The 25,825-nt window shown below is 32.5% G+C and overlaps 1 protein-coding gene across 1 annotated transcript; it reads right to left on the minus strand.

Moving 5' to 3' along the window:
• Positions 1-1,362: 1,362 nt before the first annotated feature.
• Positions 1,363-11,407, minus strand: LOC147066951 (deubiquitinase DESI2). Its single transcript, XM_085953995.1, has 7 exons — positions 11,222-11,407; positions 8,081-8,208; positions 6,042-6,208; positions 5,844-5,933; positions 4,368-4,508; positions 3,318-3,404; positions 1,363-2,413 (listed from the first exon to the last, which is right to left on the minus strand). The coding sequence occupies exons 2-6, from the start codon at positions 8,171-8,173 to the stop codon at positions 3,320-3,322; spliced, it is 576 nt and encodes a 191-aa protein (XP_085810121.1). The 5' UTR covers positions 8,174-8,208; positions 11,222-11,407; the 3' UTR covers positions 1,363-2,413; positions 3,318-3,319.
• Positions 11,408-25,825: the final 14,418 nt, after the last annotated feature.

A 25,825-nucleotide genomic window follows, 5' to 3' on the forward strand; every position in this document is an offset into this window, starting at 1 on the left:
GGAGCCTTGACCTGAAGTGTAAACTGTAGTACAATTTATTTGTCAGAGTAATTCTTCAACTGACTTCTTTGCTGATGTCGTTAGTGACCAGCGAAATTAAGTTTATTAAATCAATCTGCTTCTCAAAATTAATTCAATACGACAGAAGCTGGGATAGTATTGAGTTAGAGTTTTTATTACTTAATTGTTTTATTCATCATAACATTTTATGGCTATGCAATGGAAAAAACTTCATGATATTTTTTCAAATACAACCATTTTTGATAATATTATGATCAATTACGTCCATTTAAGAATATTGAACAGAATTTCAATGAATGTAAGTATTAATTATCATTCATTGAAATCATTTTCGATAAATCTAAAATAATTTTCAGTTATTATGTAATTATAAAATATATATAAAATAATTAATTTTTAAATATTATAAAACGAAAAATATTTGTTAGTACGGACAGTGCGTTTTTGACATTTGTTTAAACTGTGAACGAATTTTGTAGGAAAGAGGGCATATTTAATAACATTGAATAATAAACGTCGAAGATAGATAATTATTTTTGAAGACATCATTATATTTAATGATTCTTTAATGGCAACACTAAGTATTGTATATTTATGAAAATAAATGCCACTTTATATTTTCTTAGTTACTATGTTATGTATAATATTATTCATGCTTATATTTATACAATCATTAACTCTATTTCCTTCCCTTTGGTATGAAGAAAACCAAACATTTCAAGAAAGGGCCCAATGAAATAGTCATTGTTGCCAGCAAAAAGAAATCGATCTCCCAAACAAAAATATGTACCTGTAGTTATTATTTTCAATTGAAACATTCGATGAATAATTATCATTCCTTTAAAAGGCAACGTAATTAAAAATGAGCTGTGTTGAACGAACACAATGTAACACAAAACAATTGAAGAAAACACAAGAAATATTAATATAATATTCTTTTATATTGACAGTGATATGAAAATAAAAAATTAATACTTTATTTCAGGACAAATCGTATTTACCAGATGGTTGGTAAATAAATCAGAATATTTGACATCAGCTCATTTTAAACGTTTAATTTAATGTAGGTATATATTCCATTAAATCTACTCACTTACAATTACATAATGTACCTACTAGGCTCAAAATTCACATTAATTTTAAGAGTCAACTTGTAATATTCAATAATAAAGGCTTACCCCAATATTCCAAAAAATATCTAATAAGAAAAATGATTATTTTTAATATTAATTTGGACTCTAACCCTAGCTGTCATAACTTCATTACTATCATTAAATTCTTTCACTCTAAATTTTGAATATAAATTAAAATAAACAATAAATAATTGCAGTCTAATTTTTTATGGCAACATTTAGTTTGGAATGCAAATAATAGATTGTGATGTTTTGTAAATGAATTTGCTTTTTTAACGTATCTCATCTCGGTCATAACCAAAACGATCGGTATTTAAAACACAAACATATTTTTTTCTCACAGATAATACAAATTAAAGATTTTTCAATCTTCGGAGAGCCTACTTTAATAACTGCGTAAGTCCGCGCAAATCTAATATTTAACATATTGGATCGAATCTAAATACAATAGAATCCGTTGATAATCAATTAGTAAGCTTTATATGAAAAATCCAACAAAATCTTACACATGTTTAATTGAATTCATACAATTAAAAAAGTTCTGTAAAACCCAAAATAAAACTGTCACTATATCGAGGCATCTTTCAAGCACGCTTGAATTTTCATACACATTCATTTAGTTAGATTTTTTAATAGTATACAAAAATACTTAATTACAAAACAATTTAGTTCCAGTATAACCATGCATGCACTATAACATGAGTTAGTGTACTTAAAGTGCGTTGAAAAATTAAGGAACACATATTCGTACACCCACTTAAGTCGTACACATCAAAGTAGTATGTATGTCACACGAATTGTCTATTGATCTAGTATGTATGACTCAAGAAATACTTTATTATTTTGTTTGAGAGAAATTACATATGAGTCACATATAATGTAATCAATAGAGGAAGATTTTGACAGTTAAATTCAGTAGGTAAGCAGATCTATATTTTATACAACCCGCATAGAAAATAGCTACATAATGACACATTATGTAATTCCATTGGTTTGGGACTGCAGTTAAAAAAATTCAGGTGTTGTGTTGGTTATAAATATTTTTGTTATCTTTACCGTAATAAAAAAGATAAATTTACTTGAATAAATTTTACAAATATGATTTTTAATACATAACACCTTAACTTGTTACATGGACATGTTTTCATTTATACATTACTAAGATTATAAGATCACAAACGTTGGTTTCATTAAGACCGAAAGAAATTGTTGGTGAAAGATGTGTAATGGGAGATCTTTCCTTTCGCTGAATTGTTTATCTGAAAAAAGTAATAAACAAGACACATTACTAAAAATATTTAAATTGTCTATTGAGTTTTGAAACTAGAGTAGACTCCCGATTATCCGGTCTAATGGTAGGGAGAGGCGGCACGGATAAACGAAAAACACGGATAATTCGAACTATGGTTTCTTTTCTCTTTAAAATACTACATATTAATACATTTGTAAAAAAGACAATTATTTTAACATTTATTTAATTTGTACCTACTCATTATTTATCCAGAAAATCTGTGATTTTGGTTTGTTTGCAGGAATCATTTAATGATTTTCTAACATCAGTTTGAATTATCCTAAGAGCTCTTATATCGTTGTATACACCGTATCGTGCACCGATAATCCGCACACGGAGAATCGGGAGTTCACTATATGTAATAATATCAGTATAACCAGGAATAAGAACTGCTACCCCCCTTATATCTGCTTTATTCTATATATAATCTGATTTATCACAGAAAGCCAAGCGTATAAATAGCTGTCCTGAGAATTTATGTTTTTAGACTATCAACATATTGACACTTTACGGATATTTAAGTAATTACATCATCATGAAATTTTACTTTCAGTTTTAATGTAGTTTACAAAAGAATAACTCTTGCATAAATATTTTACTCCGTTCGGTTAGTAAAAAAAATAGACTGAACACTGTTCAAGAATTCCATTTGCATTAATTAGCAGTTTTACATAGGTAATGTTTTGTTGTTTCTTCAGAATCTAACTGGTGTTTTAATACAAACAATTACAATGAAGTGTACCAAATTAACTTAACAGGAATAACACTGAATTAGTACAACCATTGATCGATACTTGGGACCTCGAGCGATTTTCGGAACTATACAGCAATTTGACAAGTGGAATATAAAATATAAACGGAGAAAGGCTCACTTTCAGTGCTGCGGACTGTCGGCGGAGTCTTCAGAGTTGCCGTGCGCAGCGAGGGACTGCTGCAGAGCCACCGGGGTGAGCCATTCTCTGCAACAAAAACATTACATATATTTAGAAAATTGGCGGAGAAATATGGGAAGGAAACTGCATCCTGTGAATGCTCTAAAATATATACGAAAAAAGAAACTGCCTAAGATGGTAAAACCAACTCATCAGACCGTCCGACCTGGTTACAATGGCCAATTTTATACCTTACTGCTGACGTGAAGATATCTTTACATAGAAAGTTCGTCAGTTTTCAGTTAGTTTTTTTATATTAGTGCTATTAATAATAATTTTTATTAGTTCTCCGTATTCCCCTCTCCCTTGAGCATACTTTATCAAAGAAGTCAATTGAAACTCAGTCAATGCACAGTTGGGTGCGTGGTGACTTAAGTCATGGGTAACTGCTCCTGAGACATTACCAGCCGTAAAAAGACTGCTGATGCTTCATATCCAAATGTACGGTATCATTGGATTAAGACCGAGTGTGGTGCGGGCGGGGTTGGTTTGGTGGTCCAGGTTTATGTTATTTCCTACATTGCTTTTTCTCCCTGAGTGATTTTCAAACTTTTCAATTTCACGACGCCCTTAGTAAAGAAAAAAATTTCACAATGCCCTAAAAAAATAGAATTTAAAGGGGCAAGCATCTCAAATCTTGGAATCAAAGACTAGCCATAGCCATTGAAATACATGCCTAAGTAACGCGCAGATGAAAAATGTCGCTCTTTACTATTTTCAGTCTCATATTATAGGTAAGTATACAAATTCATTACTCACTTCTGCTACATTTTAATATTATGGCATCACGCTATACACGGATACACACAAAGAAAACTTTTAAAATTCTAATATACACATTCACAAATATGCACAGCTCGTTAATTAGAGATTGTAATTGGAGGTGATCGTCAGAGTTGTAATAAAAGTCAACACCTTGACACACTAGTCGTGTGTTTGCCATAATCTTGTGTACGCACCTGAAAGTTTGAATATGTATATAAATAGTACCTCGGTAGGCAGCGTTGCAGGAATGGCACACAGGAACTGAAGTAGGCGAGGCGGTTGACCCAAGGGGGGATATCTGTGCCACATAGTAGCTGACAAAGCGCCCCCGAGAAGTGGTTGCAATTGTTGTTCATTAAGTGGTATCTGGCAACAGAAAAATATTAATTTATTAGAGAGTACATAGGCATTCAATTTATTCAATTTTCAATTTATTTATTTTTTAACATATTGTGGACATTACAAATTATAAGTTTAAGACATTCACAACATGACATTTAGAAACATGGAAATATAAAACAGTATTACATAAAAAAAGAGATAGATCAGTATAGAGATAGATATGTAGTATGTTATTAAACAGTAGAAATGTGTAAATACAAAAAATATAAATTAGATAGGTACAAGGAAGTACACCGGATGAGTTAAGCAGAGCCTATTTTAAGAATTTATAAAAAAACATCCACCTAAACTCATTCTCACGTAGGTGGAATATATCAACACCCGAAGAAATTTCGTTGAACATAGTTATCGCCCTATCATTGGCATTACCAGTGGCAGGTTGGTTCTGCACCTTGGGAGAATAAACAACTAACGGTCTCTATTTCTAAGATAGTTATCAGGGACACACAGGTCAACACTGCCCAGAATGGCAAAGTTCTCATTTATACCTCGTATAAGTTGAAAAAAATACGTAGCTAAATATTATTATTATTATAAATATTTGGCATAGAAATTCTAAAGATAAAATGAACTTGAAGAAAGTATTGACCATGCTGAATGAATGCTGAAAATATTATTGATTTCTTGATAAAATATACTGGATATTGGTCCACAATAATGTGCGTTTGCAATGCATATTTGAGCGCAGTTATGCAAAAAGCGGCCAGTCCAGAATTTGGGGAAAAATGAATTATCATGTTTAACAATTTGATGTAATATGTTTTTTTCTACATTCTGCATAAATCACGACGCATATTTCGACGTTCTCGCTGTTCACAACTCTAGGATTAGCTTAAATTTCATATCCAACTATTTCATCGCATTTCTATATATACACCAGTGTTGCCATCTTTTTCTATGCTGATTATAGTACAAAGGCGTAAAAATTATAGTATTTCTGATAAATGTATAGTACTGGAACATTTTTCGTCTTGAATCCTTTAAAATTATAGTATTTTGGTATATTTGGCGTAAAATTATAGTATTTTACATTTTTCACAGAATTAAAATTAATTATAGTACGGTTGGCATCACTGATATACACACTTCACCTGTTTATTTACTACATCTATGGTGGTGATGTAAAAACTCCGAATTATTTTTTTACGAATCTGTCATTTGTACTTGTTTATTCCTCAGAAACTCAATTATTTATTTTTTAATCTAACGTTTGATATCTATTAACATATCGACAATGAAGTCTGAGAAACAACAAGAAAAATATTGTTTGGTGTCTGTTACCTCTAAAAATGTACTAACCTGTCGCCTTTGAATTGTTTGCCGAGTTCTACAACAGCCGAGCGTACTTCGTCTGCTGTGAAGTCAGTCCATCCGATGTTGAGACTTTGTCTGAAAAAAAAAATGTCCAATTACCATTATTATTATTATATTACTCTAAATATTTTTATTTAAGACTGAATAAAGACACAGAGGGTTCATTTAAAAGTGTAATATTACCTGAATCTAAAGTGGTCTCCGAGCTCGGTGGGGTCTCTGGGTGTGATCTGGAAGATGCCCGTGAAAGAGAAGGGATGGCCGCCGTACACGTACTCCACCCCGTGCACCTCAACTCCGCTGTGGAACACTCCCAGACCAAGGTTGGCCGTGTATGAGTTCACCCAATACTAAATAGACAATTCAAGAAGTTATCACATGTTTTGGTAGTAGTATATTAGCAGTAGCATTATTAGTAGCTATAAACGAGCACAAATGTCCTGCATGGCAGTGGCGAAGGGTGGAGGAAGGCTATTAAGATTTGCGATAAAAAACGCACGCTAAACTTTGTCAGTCACACGTATTTGTTTTCATTGAAACAAAACTACAGTTTACAAAATGGTGTTAGTTAGTTTTTAAAATTCAATTAAACCCTGCGAAACCAAGCCTAATAGTAAAAAAATAGTCGTGTATCTATAAAATATCTAAAATTATGCAATTAAATTATACATAACTTTGGATATTTTATTGATAGAATAATATTTTGTATCTATTATAGTTTGGTTAGGCAGGGGTTAATGAATTTAAAAATATGAACTGACAATATCTGTAATGTGTTTTTAATCGAAATGAAAACAAATAAGTATGAATGAAAAATGTGCACAATTTTGTTGTATCGCCTAAAATATACCAAAACTATTATCGTTTGGAGTAGGCAGGGTTTCATTGATATTTTTAAAACCAACCAATACTATCTGTAAATTATAGTCTTAGTTCAATAAAAACAAATATGTATAACAAAATTTAATGTGTACTATTTATGGCGGATCTTAAGAACCTACCTCCACCCTTCGCTACTGCTGCATGGTCATTTCCTCATTACCAGATACAGGCATCTCAATATATATCGTGCAAACTATATTATGTGGTTTTATATTGATGACTATGGTTTTGTGTTGGGGTCATTAGATAAGGCACGGCAAGGTGACCATGTGGATTTGGTTTTGCGAGTGATTTTCAGGCTATCTTTGTTCCCCAGCTTGCCACAAGTGATTAAAAATGTTTACGGTTGTCCTATAATTAAATATTAATATTAAAATAATAAAATTATTAATTCAAAAAATTTTCAAAACATTTAGAATGACTATATGAATTAATAGATGGTATTGGTTATTTTGTCATCTAAAAGTGTATCCGATTATATATCATCAGATCATAGCCGATTTCGCAAGCTAAATAAAAATCCAATATAATATAACATTGTATCTTACATATTTGCAATAAAATGCTGGAAGTACATTGTTATGGGTACACTTAATTTACTTGTCTAATAGCTTATCATAAACGATCGATGAGATAAAGCTATTACTAAGGCACTAGGTACATTATTAATTAGTGCAGAAATATACAAGACTGATACAATTTGGCATGGTTAATTTCAGGAACATTTTATATAAGGGTTGTTCAAGGATAATAACAATCCGGTTATTTGCGTTGAACAATGGATTAATGTAATTAAGCAAATGCACTGACCCACCGCCATCTTTAGATTAATAAAGCCTGAGCATAACTTTTTACACAAGCAACGAGTGGTCCACTGTTCAGCTGTCAAAATCAGATCCCAGATTGCTTGACATATTGATTCGCCCTTTCTCGTTTCAAATTGAATTATAAAAAATTCTCATATCAAATATATTAACTATCAGTGTTATTTATACTTAAATAATACTTATACATTCCTGTTATTCATCAGCTGTCAAAGTCAGACTAGTCCTTCACACAAAAACCGGTGGTGATATTGATTTCCAAAAAATATGTAGCATTGATCTACGCATTACATTTGTAGAAGGTGTGTTAATACTAGTGTATTATTTATCATGTAAGTCATCTATCCAAATCAAACCATTCCCTGTGTGAACACGACAGACGCGTCAGTATGAGCACTCTATAGAATAATGACAGGCAATGACAGGTTATCCATCGACAACAACGGGAGGGGTGGAAAAAGTAGGACCAGTCGTTGTGAATGTATCGGCTTTCTACTTGAGTCGGTAATGACTCACCATATCGTAGACATTGAGAACGACGGGTTCCCTGCCGTGCGGCAGCTGCTGCCGGCGAGCTCCGCCCATTGTGGGAAGACACGACGGGAACATGCGGCCCCCTTTCAGCCCCCGTCGTAATCACCACTCTGCAATTACACAATAACCAACATTACTACAAGTTTATTTGATTTTCCAGTAGGAAAGAATCATTAGAAGTCAATAAGATACTCAGATTACGTAGTAGGATTGTTAACTGGCTGAAATTTGGCCAACTTTAGATGTTTATTTTGGAGTGAATTATTGATAGGACATGCCATGTGTTGACATGTGTTGACAGCTTCACGATTTAATGGTATCAGTACGCAGAAATCGGCCCACTACTAATCGAGTCAGGCGTAATTCTGTAATATTTAGTGCAAACGCGAAAATGTGTTTGAAAAAGTGAGAAATGCTACCATTTATAATTTATTGTTGATAAAAATATTATGGTAACATTTATAATGCATCGGATTATTATTTTAAACCATTGCATGAAACCATCACAATAACTAACTATCCACTCGATGAACACTTGACACAACAATATGGACAATTTTTAGAATAGGTTTTATAATACTGTAATATTGTTTCAAAATCGAATTAGAACTTGTGATACTATTAGATTGAATGGAGGGTTGCCTAATTGCCTGATAAAAGGCAATTGAGGGTAGATGAATCTTCATCCCCTGTTCACACATAATAATTATGCTGTTTGCCATTATAAATAAATTTAATTTCCAATAAATAAATCACCTAACCAGCAAAAGAAATGTTATAAAAGATAACTAAATGTGCAAAATAAACAAAATAAAAAAAGATTTGATAATAACGCAGTAAAAAGTTCCTGAAAAAAATTACCATACGTCAAACACCGATTGTGAATAGTAGTAGTATAAAATAAAGTCAACCAATTCAATACAACTACATAATGCTGTACCATTATATTAATTTAACCTCATCAGAGATAGGTACTATATTTCGATAAGTCAAACATTAGGTTGCCCAACTCCTTTTCAATAATGAATCAGGTACACTTTCGACGTAAAATATTTAATTTTCAACAAACTAAAAAGGAAGTGACTGACAGATAGCATAGTTATTGTAACAGTAAAATAATTATTCATTACATTTATCACATAAATGTTCGTTTGTTCCAACTTTTGTTACGGAGAGATAGTATTATTATTATGACATAGTGAGTAATTGTCCGATCATAATAAGATCATATGGGGCTCCAGAGTGGAGGTTTGTATTAACAGATTTTGTTTTTACGAGAAATGGATATCAGCCACTTGCTCGACCTATTAGGTCCATACTCTGACTCATACACACTTGAAAAACAATATGTGTACTTGCCAGACTCAGGCTTCGAACCTGGGACCCACGACGCTATGGGCTGATGATTAAGCCGCGCGGCCATCGTGGGTTAATTAATTGACATAACTGTAAAAATTCTCTTTCATAATACATAAATAGACAATAATGGAACAATATATGGTACAAGTCGGTTTATAGGAAGCCAGGCGGGAACCGCACCAATTTTCATAGCCGATTTTGACAAAAATCATGAATTCAAGAATGAAAGCCTAACAAATAATCCAGTATATTGGCTATTTTCAAAATTAGTTTGCCGCTGACTTCCTGTAAACCGACAAGAACCGAATATATCGTCCGTGTTTTGTAAAAAGGGCGAATCAACCAAAATGCTATTTTACAGGAGGAAGATTTTTAAATTTTGACATTTATTTGTTTATTACCTGTAGATGATAATAAATAGCTAACAAGTTTATAGGAATAAAGTTTAGAAAGAATACTGTCATTATAATAGGTATTATTATATTATATTTTAAAAGGCTTGCTTGCTTTTTGTTTCGTAATTTTAATTAATTTAATTTTAGTCGATTATCGTTTTTAAGTACTTTCCTGTGGAGATAAAAAATCGTCGTTTTTACACAACAAAGCTAGTGGGGTACATATTGTATTTTCATTACAATCTCGATTTAGCCAAAATGGTTGATTCGCCCTTTTTACAAAACAACGACGATATTATGTACCTTAATGACATAATTCAGAAGTTTCCTTATAAAAAAACCATTATGAAGATTGATAATACCAGTATTTCTCATCTAGTCTAGTATAAAATTGATAGAATTCACATATTTAATTGTGTTGTGTTTAAGTGTCATTTAGTGCTGTATGCACTCTTCTTTCAAGCTTGTCATTAGAATATTTCTACCTTATTAGAATATCGAAAAATAATTGTTTTCATTAAATTGTTCATTACATCAATGCATAATATTCAGCAGACAAATGAATATGAAATTTTATTGTAATGTGTATTCACTAATTGCAATCTGGAACATGCTTTGTTTGTTACAGTACTTATGATAATTTGACAAAAAATTGTAGATCTGACGGTTCAAGTAAATCTTCGTACAAAATGCGAAATCCTCAGGTACACAGATTCGTGGGTGGATTTCATTAATAGGAGCCAAATATAAAATTATTTGTTTTAAATATAACATCTTATCTGTCATAATCTGATTGGAGTATTCAAAATAGCATTTTTACAATGTTGTGCGTCCAGTTATTGTAATTTCTACATAAACAAATGTGGCCTTTATTCTTGAGGTTTTTCCGACGATATGGAGCACTGTAAAATTACCGTAAATCTATGTCATATACGCCTAAATTTAATATGATTCAAGTGGAATCAGTGAACAAGTTCATGGGCCAACATAATTTTGTTATCAACAAACAACTGTCTCGGGCTAGAACACATGTTATCTTGTATTATAATGGAATTCAAATTAATATTCACATGACAAGATTTACGAATCTAATTAATAATTAACTGAGAGAGTGAATATATTATGAATCTAATATAAAACCATTGATAGATGACTGTACATATTGACAATATCGTAAAATATCTTAGGTTAGAGTAGCTTTCAGTGATGTACTTTCATTATTCAAAATTTAGACAGAAACTTATCAGTCACTGTTGATATGCATTTTATGGATGGCACAACCAGTTTTAATAAACACAAACGTGCCATGAGTAATCAAGGGTCATTATAAGTTCATAAGGACAATGTTTAAATAGCAAAATATGGTTACCTCAAATAGACAGAACAGATGTGATATTCTTTATGAAATATCTAATCTTCATAGTCCGTATTTACGCTAACAAAACAATGGCGAGTGCTGGAACAAATTAACAACCGAAATAACTTTGTGATATTTGATGCGAATACAGATGCAAAATAATTCCTAAACAGCTCGGTGACAGATACAACCATAAACAATCAGAATGATATATTTTCGGAACATAATAGAATAATAATATGATGTATACTTGTGCCAAGGCATGGTAATAAAGCCCATCTGTAGGCTTATTGGGATTGGTAATGTTGAGTAACTACAAAAATATAATCGTAAAAAGGACCAATGGGTCTACGATTCGTATTACAAGACCCATCTGCAATCGCTTTAATAAACTGAAAACAATTAGGTATCTATCTATAATTAAGTCAAATAAGTTATTTTTGAAAAAAAATAGAGATATATTTTCTGAACGAAACTACAATCTTAATAAATGTGTTTATATGGTGAATCATTAGTCACTATTATTGATTGAAATATTAACTAATAAATTCTTTATAACTTTTATAATTTATTGTTGTGAACAAAGAGATTAGACTCTGCTTTATTTACTATATAGATTAGGCACCGTGCAATGTCTTTGGTTGTGAACAACTCAGATTGATTAATATTTTTGACTTGCAACATCAATTAATATCAAAAACAATAATTTTATTATTATACGGTCTATGTTGATTTTTGGCGCTCAAGTGCTTGGTTTTTCCCGATGAGTAGTGTTCGCTGTGAGGAAACCCATTCCATTACGATTTTGTTGTATTTACCATACGTGGGCTAAATTTACATCTTTTGACATATCACACAAAATTTCCGTTTTACGAGTTGACGCCGCTTCCACGATAGTCTATACGGAGATTTCCGTATATACTCTCATTCGTTTAAAAACTAGCCGTCCGGTATCAGCTGACAGATGTTTTATTGCTTCACCGTTCTGTAATCAGATGTGATTTCAACATTTTGTTTATACCTACGCCACAATCAAAAGTGAAAGTCGTCCTGAAATTCGGAGTTGCAATAATTTAAATACTAATTTGAAATTGAATATCGAAAACAACTTGTTCCAAATTCAAAATAGGCGCATGTCATGTCCATTGTTTACATCTGAGTTACAAGGTTAGTGCAAAATTATTCAATTGTTTATTTTGATTTATCGCTAAACTCGCATCGTACAGTATGCGTTTTAATTTTTATCTTCTACTTGACTGTTTAACGGGGTTCGTTAATTGTTCAAATTGAAATCATTGCCACCACTAAGTTATTTTTGTATTTATAAAATGATGTCTGGTCGGTTATTTATCTCTAAAAACGTCGTTTACGAGTTACTAGGTTTTTAGTCTTAGAAGATCCTTTTGGTAAAGGTAAACTAATTATTCATTTGCATAGCTGGTTAATTTAATTAATTTATATTTTAGGATGTCATTTTATCGACAATCGACACCCAACGGGAAAACAATAAGTGTACCTAACCTTAAAAACTGTCTGCCAATAAGGTTCTTATTGGAATGTTATGTTATTTTTATGCTAATTAAATTTACACAGGGCATGGTTGTTCGTTCCGTTCGTGTGCATATTCGGTTTACTAGTATTACTTGCATATTATATTATTATTTTTGTATTAAATGCTATGAACATAATAATATATTTTTATCAGCTCTATAAAAAATAAAAATAACACAAGATTAGACCCGGCTCGTCATGCGCCATAAACTGTATTTATTATGTTAGGTATATTTTTTTATGATTCATTGTCGTTTACAACTAATTTATGTTTATATATAAGTAGCTCTGTATTAGTACCTACATTTATGTTTATCTATTACTGAGTTAGGAACATAATTTCTAGACTTTTCTTTTGCTTTTCGTCATTATACAATGTTGTGAGTTGGCTTTTATTTAGCATAGGTTGGCATTCGTTGTATCTAGGATACAACGAACGCAACAAGAAACCGTTACCAATCATGTAACTTTGAAATATTGTGATAAGAAAATCTGATAGTGAACTTTGCAATTCCACAATAATTGTGAGACAATTATTTTCTCATAGTTGTAACCGCAGTGATATAATTTATTTATAACTTGTACATAACTGATACGTAACTGGCTGACCTATAATAATTACGGCACAGGTAACAATTATTATTAATGGGTTTGTACTATAGCTATATAATAGCAGGGGTCGGAAACAGGTAAATTACCCCAAATCGGATAAACTAATTTTGGGGTGTAATGGCGTGTAATGCTCTTTAGTGGCGTTGTAGCGTTTTCCAATTAATGGCGTTTGAGGTAAAATTAAGGGTAGGTACTTATTCAGTGCATTTTTAGTGATTTCTTGTATTTTTTAATACAAGTACCTACTTGAATTAATTAAGTCGTCGAATATCAACACACAACAATCAACATTTGCATCGCACAATGACATAAGCCAATAATTATTGTCGTAACCCTCACTTTTCACCGAAGTGACTTTTTGATGCAATGGACTTATTGCATACTCTTACACGATCTGGCCAAGTAGGTATCATAAATCCCAAAAAATATTTCATATCAAAATAATTCAAAACTAATTTTTAAGCCATTTGTAACTTGACAAAAAATATTTAAGCGAAACGCTGTAATCCCCTAAATAAAATCGACAGGTGTGTCAATAAAATAAATGCCTACAGTTTTTTCACTTCCTGAACAATTTGATATTTGGGGGTTACGACAATTATTGGCTTGGACAGTGACGATATTTTAAAATGTTAATATCTTGGAATTAAAAAAGTCCGCAGGCGACTTTTTTTTTACTAGTATAGCAAATTTGCGTTTATTTCACTTATCTAGCCGACCCGCCACGCCCCGCCCGTGGGGTCATGCCTGTATGTAATATTAAATTTAACAGTAGGTACCATATAAAGCTAACCGGTTTACTTATAATCACACGACCTCTAGGCATTCATTATGTTAAACTTTCAGTTTTGCCGTATATGGTATCTGCTTACAAATTAGTAAGGATTGCATAATACATTTTAATTTTCGTTACAACTGTATTCATTTATTGCTTGGTGAACCTGTATTCTCTGCTGAAAGTCCACGAAAGACCCAGTGAGATGTTTTTTTCATTATTTTATTAGTAATTATTTTTTCGGCCGCGGCGAAGCAGACTGTTTTTGCTATTTTTAAAACTTAATATTTACTCAAAAAATATCTAGCGATGTTTCTGCAGGCTCGCAGATTTCTTTTTCGTCTGTTTATTATAAATTTAGAGTTAATACAAACATGTGATGGTTTCCAACCGCCGATTTAGTTTATTTTCGTACTTGGACATTTTGTGGAATATTGTATGTCTACCTAGGTACATATTTAATAATATCTGCGAATTCCGGATGCCAGATTGCCAATTCTCTCACAATAATTATTATTATGTTTTCAATGGCGCACAGAGATCGACTGTAAACTGGAAATAGATGTTATATACATACATAAGTAGATTTATTTAAACAACTATGTGAACGACAATTTTTACGAAGTTGTGTGAAAGAGTGTGAACATACTTACCTACAATTTTTTTCGTTGAAACAGTCGCGCATTTTTCATTTGGGGATAGTGGGCTTCAGCAACAAGGCGCACGGTAGTGCAGGACGCCAGTATCGAAAATAATGTATTAGGTATTTTACGTTATCCTGTATAAACGCATTGGTGAAATTTAGCTAGCAACTTTGGCCAATGTCTCTTCTTTTCAGCTACCTGCTTCTTTCGTGCCCGTGCGTGGTTGTAGTGGAAATTATAAAAATGATGTGATATTAGAAGTACCTATCATAGAGATACAAAATATAATACGTTTACGTAGGTACAGATAATAATGTCTTGTGAATATAACATAACCATCCCCACCTCTGTTTTTGTAACCGCCTATCAACACCTCACACATCTTCCACATGTTGTCATCTTCTTATAATCGTGCCATCACCTAACGAAAGCCGGCCATCATCCGGTTCCGGTCGATTTTTTTTTCTATCATCTGCTTCCCGGTATAGTACCTATTCGGTGGAGCAGCACTCATGCCAGCCACTAAGGTTCTTAAGATACGATATGCGGCGTCGTTATCTGGGTCGTTTACCATTATTGATCTTTGTTTGGATAAAAAGTTGGGCAACGCTGTATGTATTTTTGTCTTTCAAAAGCACATTCTTTATATGCACGATTCAAAATAACAAACGTAATATAAAAAATCAACGCTCCGAATGGTAAATTTTACGAACCGGAGCGCTCAATAATTTTCCGAAAATATTAACATATTTATCTAATTTTATGTAGATACGAGGGTGGGTCAATAAGTCCTTAGAAAAGCCGACAGGTGGCGCGACTAGTACTGTAAGCGGTTTGTTTTCATGCAGCGGCACTACCGATTCAGTATGCTGCGAAGTTTTAATCAGATTGGTCGGGTTGTTGTGTGTTTCTCGTACATTTAAAAAAAAAATTTGCTTGTGGAAAATGGAAAAATGGAAAATGGAGAAAATTGAGGTTAGAGCTGTTATTAAACATTTTAATATAAAAGGGTTAACAGCAAAGGAAATAAAAAATGAGTTGGATTTAGTTCACGGCATATCTGCTCCTTCACTTGCAACTATTTATAACTGGTTAAATGAATTTAAACGTGGTCGTACATCAACAAAGGATGAACCACGCTCAGGACGTCCTGTAGAGGTGACTACACCAGAAATGATCAATAAAATCCACGATATGGTGTTAAGTGACCGAAGATTAAAGTTGAGTGAGATAATTGAGGTTACAGGGATCTCAAAAGGTAGTGTCATTTCTATTTTACATGACAAATTGGGCATGAAAAAAATTTCTGCAAGATGGGTGCCGCGTTTGCTCACAGTCGACAATAAACGCAATAGGGTGGTGGCCTCTAAAGCCCTGTTGTCGCTCATGCAACGCAATCCGGATGAATTTTTTCGTCGCTTTGTGACTGTAGATGAAACATGGATACACCACTATACTCCCGAGACGAAAGAACAGTCAAAGCAGTGGATTGCGAAAGGCGAACCATGTCCAAAGAAGGCGAAAACCGTAAAATCAGCTGGTAAGGTTATGGCTACTGTATTTTGGGATGCACGTGAAATTATTTTCGTTGACTATTTGGAAAAAGGAAAAAAAATAACAGGGGATTATTATGCATCTTTATTGGACCAGCTAAAAAACAAAATTGAAGAAAAACGGCCTCATTTAAACAAGAAAAAAATCCTCTTTCATCAGGACAATGCCCGTGTTCACACATGTTTACGATCAATGGCTAAAATTGAAGAATTGAAGTTCGAATTGGTCGACCACCCACCGTATTCGCCAGATTTAGCCCCCAGTGACTTTTTCCTTTTCCCAAACTTAAAAAAATGGCTAAGTGGACAACGTTTTTTTTCAAATGAAGAAGTCATCGATCGGACAAATGCTTATTTTGAGGACCTTCCGAAAACTTATTTTTCTGACGGTTTAAAAAATATTGAGAAACGTCTAACCAAGTGTATTGAGCTCCAAGGAGATTATGTTGAGAAATAAAAAAAAATACAAAAAAAAAACTGTTTTAATGCTTTTTTCTAAGGAATTATTGACCCACCCTCGTACTTATATTGTATCAAAATGTGGTCGAATTATTTTTTCTCGAGACGAAACGATAATCTCGGGATTTAACAAACCGGAACTGTGCCCCTTTGCACTCCGGTTCATTTCGAGCTCAGGAAAAATTATGTACATGCGAGTACCTACTTAGTATAGCGTATTTTATTTCGGAAATCAAACAAAATTACCTGTACAACGCAAACAATACAATTTATTCGAAATAGTTCATGAATAACGAATGTACCTATAATAATCATTATGACGCATGTATACATACAGCAGCCCTATGTTCTAACTAGTGATATTAAGTCACCCGACGACATGACGTAATTGTGACGTCAGCCAATACACGCTCGAGGCAAGCCGTCCAACGCACACGGCTCACCATAGATATTATTATGCTGAAACACCTATTTGTGTATGGGGACAATGGATAACGCCACTATTTTAGTAGCGTTATTTTCTCGAATGCTATTATCACTCCGGTAGTACGTCACAATGATGTCATATGACGTCATGTCGACCGGGCGACTACAACTCGCAAGTTCTAACATAAGGCCCCAGGTACTAAATTTAATGTAGGTACACATCACGGTTTCCACAGATTTACGACAAAGAATCCCGTTGAATTTTCCTGTTTTCTAAATTGGCAGATTAACTCGGCAGTTTATCCACGCCCACCTGAAGTATCTCGGCTTATTTATTGAACAGTTATATACATTTAATTTGCATAGTGATATGTCGCTATGTATGATTGTATCGCAAAACCCACAATCTACACGTGTCGTCTAATTTTAAACGTCATCGTCAGGCTACCTCACAATTTATGTAGACAATGAAAATAGATGGAGACGCAGAAAAAGAGAAATCGAAGTTGTATTGTTCGGTGAGAAGGTCCCATTTAAAAATCCACCTTTTATATTAATTATATTATTTATCTTGCTATAATCTATATTGTGTAGTTTATGTAACAAACGTCTATCAAATAACTTAAATGAGCTTGCATACTAATTTACTATACCCTCCGTTCTGTAACTAACTATACCCGCTCTTGATCAGCTGTTCCGACTAAGAACATTTATAAATATGTACCTATAATGTTTAATGTTTCCGATCCGCGTAGGACAGTATCTAATTATCAACGTTTTTGCTTGGCGGAACCCCTTGGGACATTGTCTAGAAACTCAAGAAACCCCTACCGTGTATAGGAGAAACTATAAAATATAGTTAACCTATATGTAGTAAACAGTGATATACTGAGGCAAATTAACGTGTACCCTTACTTAACTACCTACTATTTTACAAGATTTTTTAGTCCTGAAGGAAATGTGCTATTAGCGCCGCATGCGGACAGTTTGATGAAATAGTTATTGTAACATTCTTTTTTCATAAGCTATTGGGTAGACTAAATAATAAACACACAATAATAAATAGTTATCGTACAAATTTTAAATGCGTTGATAGTAGTAAAATTAACAGTGCATAGTAGGCGATTTACGCGAATACCTACTTAATTGTTAATGAATAGGTCACTTTGAACCCTTTTTTAAATTATATTACCAAATTTGTTTCAAGCTGTAGCTTTTGCGAATCCTCGCGGACCCGGTTGGGAATCACTGGCGTAGGGTAACAAAAATCCAAGGTTATTTTGTTTCGGATTGAAATTTCGACCAGTTTGTATACTATCTTCAATGTTCACCGAACCGATGTATATTGGTTTAAACTATTAGGTACTACGGCGCCATTTTCAGTTTACATTCTTTTTCATTGCAATTTTGATTTAATTTAATTTAATTTAATTTATTGTACATAATAATTATATAATTTGTAGATATATTTGAAATATTACAAGCTTTTTATCGAGTAGTGTTTGGCGTTTTACTTTGTGAAATTCACTAATTAGGCTATGAAATACAGTGACGGGCTTACCACAGGGCTAAAAGGGCTATAGCCCAGAGCACCCTAGTTGGTAGAGGGACTCCGTGACCAGAAAGTAAATAGAAAATAAACACAAAAAACTGTAGGACGCATATAATGCCAATTTATAAAAAAAGATATTACCCTATAACGTAGCTGGTGCCCTGGTTTGTGGAGTCACTCAGTCTGCTCAGCCTTTAACTCTCGGTTTAAATCCCGCGTCTGGCAAAGTTCACTTGCTATTTTTTCAGTGCCATGGATTAATAATGTGTTCATCGTAAAACATGTTGGATATAACTCTATTTTACACTATTTACCACAAATAGATAAAACAAAAAATGAGGTGGTTGTTTTATCCATAAAATAATTTAATTTATTGTCCGGCAACTTCATCTTGGCTACGTGGCAAATCTGTGAACTACAATCCCATCCAGTACAGCTAATCGAACTTCCGGTTTCAAATTAGGAACGCCCCCAAATTATTCATTGCATTTTTGACACTTCGTATTGGACGCATCTATCAATTTACGTAATTTGAAGCTTTTTATATTCAAAAGATGTCTAAAACAATACGAAATGATGTTCGAATTATTATCAGTAAACTTTTGATTTATTGCGAAGAAGAAAAAGAGTCGTATTTAAAAGGCGAGCCTATACAATACTTTCAACAAGCCCATTTTACGGGTTCCTGTCATGTCAGGTATGTCAAAATTCAGTGTTGTAATACTAGAATTATTTCCCCAAATACTGGAAATTATGTTTGTATATTATAAAGTTATGTGTACCGTAATCTATTTTATTAATATTTTTAGACGTATAATAATTAAGTATAAATGATCATTAGTTAGTTAATGAATTGTCCTTGTATTTTTAAACCGATAAGTAGGTAGGTACATATTGTTTTAAAATTTATGTAAGGTGGATATAATTTCATTTATAGAAAAATATTTTCACAGTATGTGTTTCTACAACAATTTTACTAAAAATACGATATAAAGACATCATTTGTAAATTATAAAACATGTGATTGGGTCATCAATATAATATTGAATATGTTATATCTTTCACTTCTACTTTTTTAGTCATAATTTGTGTTCTAGTTATTTAATTAATAAATACCTGCAGCAATATTATCAGTTAATGTGGGTTCAATGATACATTTCCTTCCAAATTCAATAATTACGCTGTATTAATTAACCTAATATAAAAGTAATAATTAAGAGGTGAAATTATTTGAAAAAAAAATTCTATTGATATTTATTGAACAATAATTAGACTTATAAATTAATGTACTTATAAACTTACTGAGAATAGAATTGATATAAACTTAAAACCTAATTTCGCGGGATATGTTTACTCAAAAAATGACAACACTGTGAAATATTCTATTCGCGACAAGGGCGACTTCCTGTTGTCGCCTAAATAATGTTGTCGTACAGTAAGTATGAATATTTTTGATTTCAGTAGACTTTCAAAGGGTACATGTTAAGTCTACGGCAAAATAATATATACTATGGTACCTACAATATGATAAAGTTGTCATTTAATTGAATTGTCAACCTACATGATAAAGATGTCATTTAATTGACTTGTCAAAAGTGTCAATTCAGTGTTGCCATGTCTACTGAAATTTCAGTAGATCTACTGATATTTTTTGCCAATATACTGAATTATTGATTTTTTTTCGAAATTCAAGAAATCTACTGATATTTCTGATTTTGTCGATAGGAAATTTTTTGTCTAAAAAAAAGAAAAAAGGAGACGTCAATTATCTTTGGTGCTGTAAAAATGGAATTATTTGACTTTGTCGATATGGATTTGTCTAAATAAAAGGATATGTTAATTACTTAAGGTGTAAAAACGGAATTACTTGACTTTGCCGATAGGAATTTTTGTCAAAAAAAAGGAAACGTTAATTGCGCTTCGTGTAAAAACGGAATTTATCTGAAAAAAGATCTCATTAATCACTTTTTCCAAAATCTACTGAATTTTTTTTCAAAATCTACTGAAATTTAAAATTTTGACTTGGCAACACTGAGTGTCATAGACGTATGTAGATGACAGCGTCGCGTTGAGGTTATTCACTTACTTTTTTTCTTGCATGATTTAAATATACACATTACAAAAAATGCACCCACTCCTTTGTTGTTGTCAAATGATGCGGATTTTTCGTAACTACTTTGAATCCAATAGAATAAACCAGTTATTTTCCGGGAAGTTACCTTTTTGGATATTCTCAGATTCTACGTAGGCATTCGTAGGCACCTACGGAATACCCAGAATCAATGTCAATGAGCTAATTTTATCTTGGCCATCGCCTGTTAAGCTTTATTTCCCGACGTACCTACGTCAGAATATCTCACGCCCGACTAATGGAAATCCTAAAACATTCATGGACTTATTTTTTGTCGATTAATTCATACTAGCATATATGATAACATGCTTTCAGATTTATAACATAACCATTAGCACGGAGTCGATCCAACGCTGGCACGGATGAAGACTTCCCCCAGTTCCTTTCATGCCTCATAGTTTTTTACTGCCATAATTGTATTTTCGAACTTAATCTATTATATTTTTGTCGCTGACCTGACATCACAGATCATACTCAGATCCTGAAAAATGCACACACTTAAAACATTTTGGTTCATGCCTCATCAGCATAATGAAGCACCCCCACTGAGCCATTGGGTGTTAAAAATACTGCCATATTATGTTGCTAATCAGCTGTTTACACGTTATTTTATGGTTTTATTAATGTTCTACACTTCGTAATATTTAATTTGTGAAAAAAACGTATATTTTAAAGTGTTACATACGTTTCAAAGAAGCGACCACCTAATATAGGTACTTTATGTTTATGGAAAACCGCCACTGGTCTCCAAGCTGATTCCTTCGATCGGTCACGTGCATTGTGTTGTCACATACTCCCGCAGTTGCCGATATATATATATATATATATATTTAATATATATTTTGGAAGTCTTAGGTGATTTTAAACCATTAGTTTCACTGTCCGATCAGTCTCCGTTTCAGTGGAGCTGTCAATTAAACTGAGGTATAAATGCAAAGCTAAAGCGGCCGACTGAAACCGAAAAGGATACGAGACGTTAGACGGGTTTTCCATCAGTTATCGTATCCGTTTTTAAAGTTTTCCAGTTAAATTGACATGTAAATTACCGCGTTGTCGTACTTTTCATGGGCACTACTTTTCTAATTTCGATTGAAATATTATTATTTTTTTCAAATATAGACCTACTGTATGTTTAACAATGTATACCAATATGTTTAGAAAGTTATTATAAAAATAATATTCATTTTAGCGGATAAACAATATGTAAATGTAAATATACATCGCCGTTTCCCAACTGAACTGTAGACAACAGAACTGACATCTAAAAAGACTTTTTACACCTCTTTTGTATCCGGTAAATAGATAAGTTTTTCAATAATTAACGGTTGTCTTTTATTCGATTTTAATATTATAAGCAAATATTGTATTTAACTGCGATTTTTTGTTGATTTTTTTATGAAGAGAGATTTTGATTATCTGGAAAATGTAGGTATACATAAAATATGCAACCATTTATTTATTCTTAGAAGAGTTTTGTGAGTCAGTTTTATCTTTAGACGTCTGTCACTCTTTATCAAAATATGCAATTAGGTACTTTTAGTGTGTTTACTTTTCGTAATACAGATTATTTACTGGGGACAAATCACGTCAGAAAATTAAATATTCACGGACCTGAGTGGTTGCTTATAATGGCACTTTTAAGATAAAAATACTGCTGTTAATTTAATTTCTAGAAACGAGAGTCAGGATTTTGTTAAAAACTGGTCGAGTTTTTAACGTCAATATTTCAGCTCACCTCTCGGTGAAGTTGTAATTTTGAAACAATTGGGAAATTGGCGTCGCCGTCACGCGATGTTTTCCTATAAAAAGAGGTCACCAATATTGTGGCGCTCCCTTTTCGCCCCAAAAGGAGCGGTCACTCTATTACCATTTTAGTAAAATTAGAAAAAATGCATAACGGGGAAATATTTTTTTAATAACAATAATTCGTGAATACGCGTACTGTGCCCACCTATATATTTAAAACAAACTATAGAAAACACGGATATGAGGACCTCGCATTGACTCAATTAAACTAGAGACATGATTAACAAACGCTTTGTCATTTCAATACTTAATTTAACGTACTATCGAGACAGTTAGGTACAATACAAAATATCGTTTCAAACAAAAAAAGGTAAAAAAAATATTTTTTGTCGTTAGGTACTCGCTACTTTGATGGCATATTTTTTTCTATTAACTGTAGACTATCTCAGTTCGCGCCTTGGCCTCTCCAGCCGGCCCCATTCACCTGCAGCCTTTCGCAAGTTCTCTTGAATGGATTATAATCTGACTGTTGATAATATTGATTGATAATATTGTCTAATATTGATTATATTAATACCTATCAGATACAAATTCACAAAATTTCTCTAAACTAAACACAAGTTATTTTTATTTCCATTGATATTTTTTGCAACTAGTGTAATGTATTGTGCTGTTGATGATTTTTATTGTGACTATTTATCGAATCTCCATTCAATATATAAATAAAAAGGATTCCATGCTAAAAATAAGTACCTACTTATTTTAAATTTCTGGAAAATTGTGATTTTTATCATTCAAACTATGAACTATTAAAAAGTCTCCACTATACAACCGAGACAACTTATCAAACTACATTTAAAAAACACACACAATCATATATATACATGTATATATATATATATATTTATAATAAGATGAAACCTTTATGTAATGAACGCGACTTGTATAAAAGTTTTTGATCACTAGTTAATCTTGTTTACTATTTTAAGTTTATAGATAGCTACGTATTGAATAATTAAAACACTTTAAAATGTAAATTATATTAAATCCCATGTTTCGTATCCGGTCACTAGATGCCCCTTAGCAATTTAAAAATAACCTACATGGATAGTTATTTGCAAGATTGCAAGCACGTAGAATGTAGATAACAAGGAACTCAGAAATTGTTATGTGGTAGATATATATTAAAGTTAGCGTTGTTATGTACGTTTCTCGGATAGTTAGAAGTAGTTTATCATGTGTATGTATTGAGATATTATAATAATTATTACAATAAGTTGGCCGTCTAAACCGTCAAAACTGTCTATCTCGCTCTAAAAGTTAACACAGCCAAGACATGGCACTTTTTGACAGTTCAGGCGGTTAACTTATTGTAATAATTAACTGCCCCAATACAAATATGATTAACTATCCGCGATAGCCGCCTTGTGTATGGAATAGATGCGCTGGTTAGCAAAGCAATTAATAATTACTAGTGTTTTCTTGCACGACACTCGTATGTGGGTGGGATTCAGTTCTTTTTTAGGTAATGATAATATTTATGTAGTCTTGAAAATATAAATAAATCGCCTTCGTTTCAGTGTAAACACCTCACAATAAAAAATAGATCTAAATCAGTTAACTCCGCGAATTTGTATACTCCGCTTGCCCATCAATCTTTCAAGACCATTCAGGCATTCCTCTAAATTTATTGCTCGCGGAAAATAACTTGGGATTGACTGTATTTCTAGTAGGTATCTATGGATATGGATTGGTCATTATTTATGTTTACAGTAGGTACTTATCTTGGTTTACTATCAAAAATATATTTACATACCTACCTATAAAACAAAACTATAAAACAAAATAGGGTATATGTGATCTCGATACGAATCCCAATCGTCTTCGGAATTACATTTTATATTATAGTTATTAATTAAATTGTCATTTACGTGGTAGAACTGCATTATAGTGGTTTTGAAACAAAGTTATTTTTGTTAATTCTACTTTAATTGAGTCATTTACATTGACAGCTGTTTCGGGTAATAAATCCATCTTCGGAACGGTCTACTTAGGTACTATAACCGTCAACGGTTCCAAATTAGTTGAATTTGTTCAAGTTAGATAATATACCTATAGCATTGTGGGCAGTGCACATGGGCACGATTCCCGAGGGGCGCAGGCTCGAATCCTGCTGGGCATCGAATTTTTTTTATAAAGATTTTTCTAGTGGTTTATCAGGAGTGTCTTCAAAATATGTATATATTTTAAAGTACCTAACATAACATCATTGCCTTTGTATGCCTTTCTAGGCACTGTACCTATTGTGCCTTATGGATAAGGCAACACTGTACACGACATATATTGGGCATTATAGTTATGAAATGCAATGAACATCTCAATAGTAGTCATTTTCGTGTTCGTTTTATTTTTTAATTTGGTGGCTCTTAAGAACATGTTGCCCATACGCTTATGCGGTGAATTAACTGCCAGCCCCCATAGGACGCCACTGCAGATCAGTCCTATTTTGGTAATCTTTTTTAAACACACAAGTCATACTTGGTTGGTTTTAACCTTGTTTTAAGTAACCGATTTTCCGTATATGGTAATCTTAAAATGATTTATTTAATACATATATTTGGTCTACAATGTTTTTGTTTTATAATTTTCAAGTTGCTAGACTTTCATATTATACGTACCTACTAATTTATTTATACCTGAGTGTTTACTAAACACTAAACAGTAGTAGGTACCTACGCGCACCCAAAATGGTAAATAATTCGCAATTTAACGCTGTTGAACTATTTTTTTAAATAGATATCTGCAATAATGTCTGTCTAATAGAGCGGTTGGTATAATTATTTAAGAAAGAAAAATAAATATGAAAAAAATAAAATATTTCGTATAGATTTTGACAATATGGACGAGGAAAAAGTCCCTTACATCTGATTTTGAAAGGAAAAATTTTGTTTGGCAGCTCTATGAAAAGAAGAAAAAGGATGAAAAAAAAGTGTGGTAAGCTAGTAAAATATAGGTCTCCAATTATTAGCAAATTTTACGTTTGGGAAACACTGACCTATTAGATATTTTTACGTTTTTATTAGATTGTATTCTTGTTTGTCCCTTGGTTGTTTATCCAGTACAAATTTTGCAATCGATTTTTAACTAACTTCCCGACTAGCTAGACA

This window comes from Rhyacophila brunnea, unplaced genomic scaffold (genome assembly GCF_057557595.1).
Source record: "Rhyacophila brunnea isolate RB1 unplaced genomic scaffold, BYU_Rbru_1.0 scaffold_4, whole genome shotgun sequence".
NCBI classification, from domain to species: domain Eukaryota; kingdom Metazoa; phylum Arthropoda; class Insecta; order Trichoptera; family Rhyacophilidae; genus Rhyacophila; species Rhyacophila brunnea.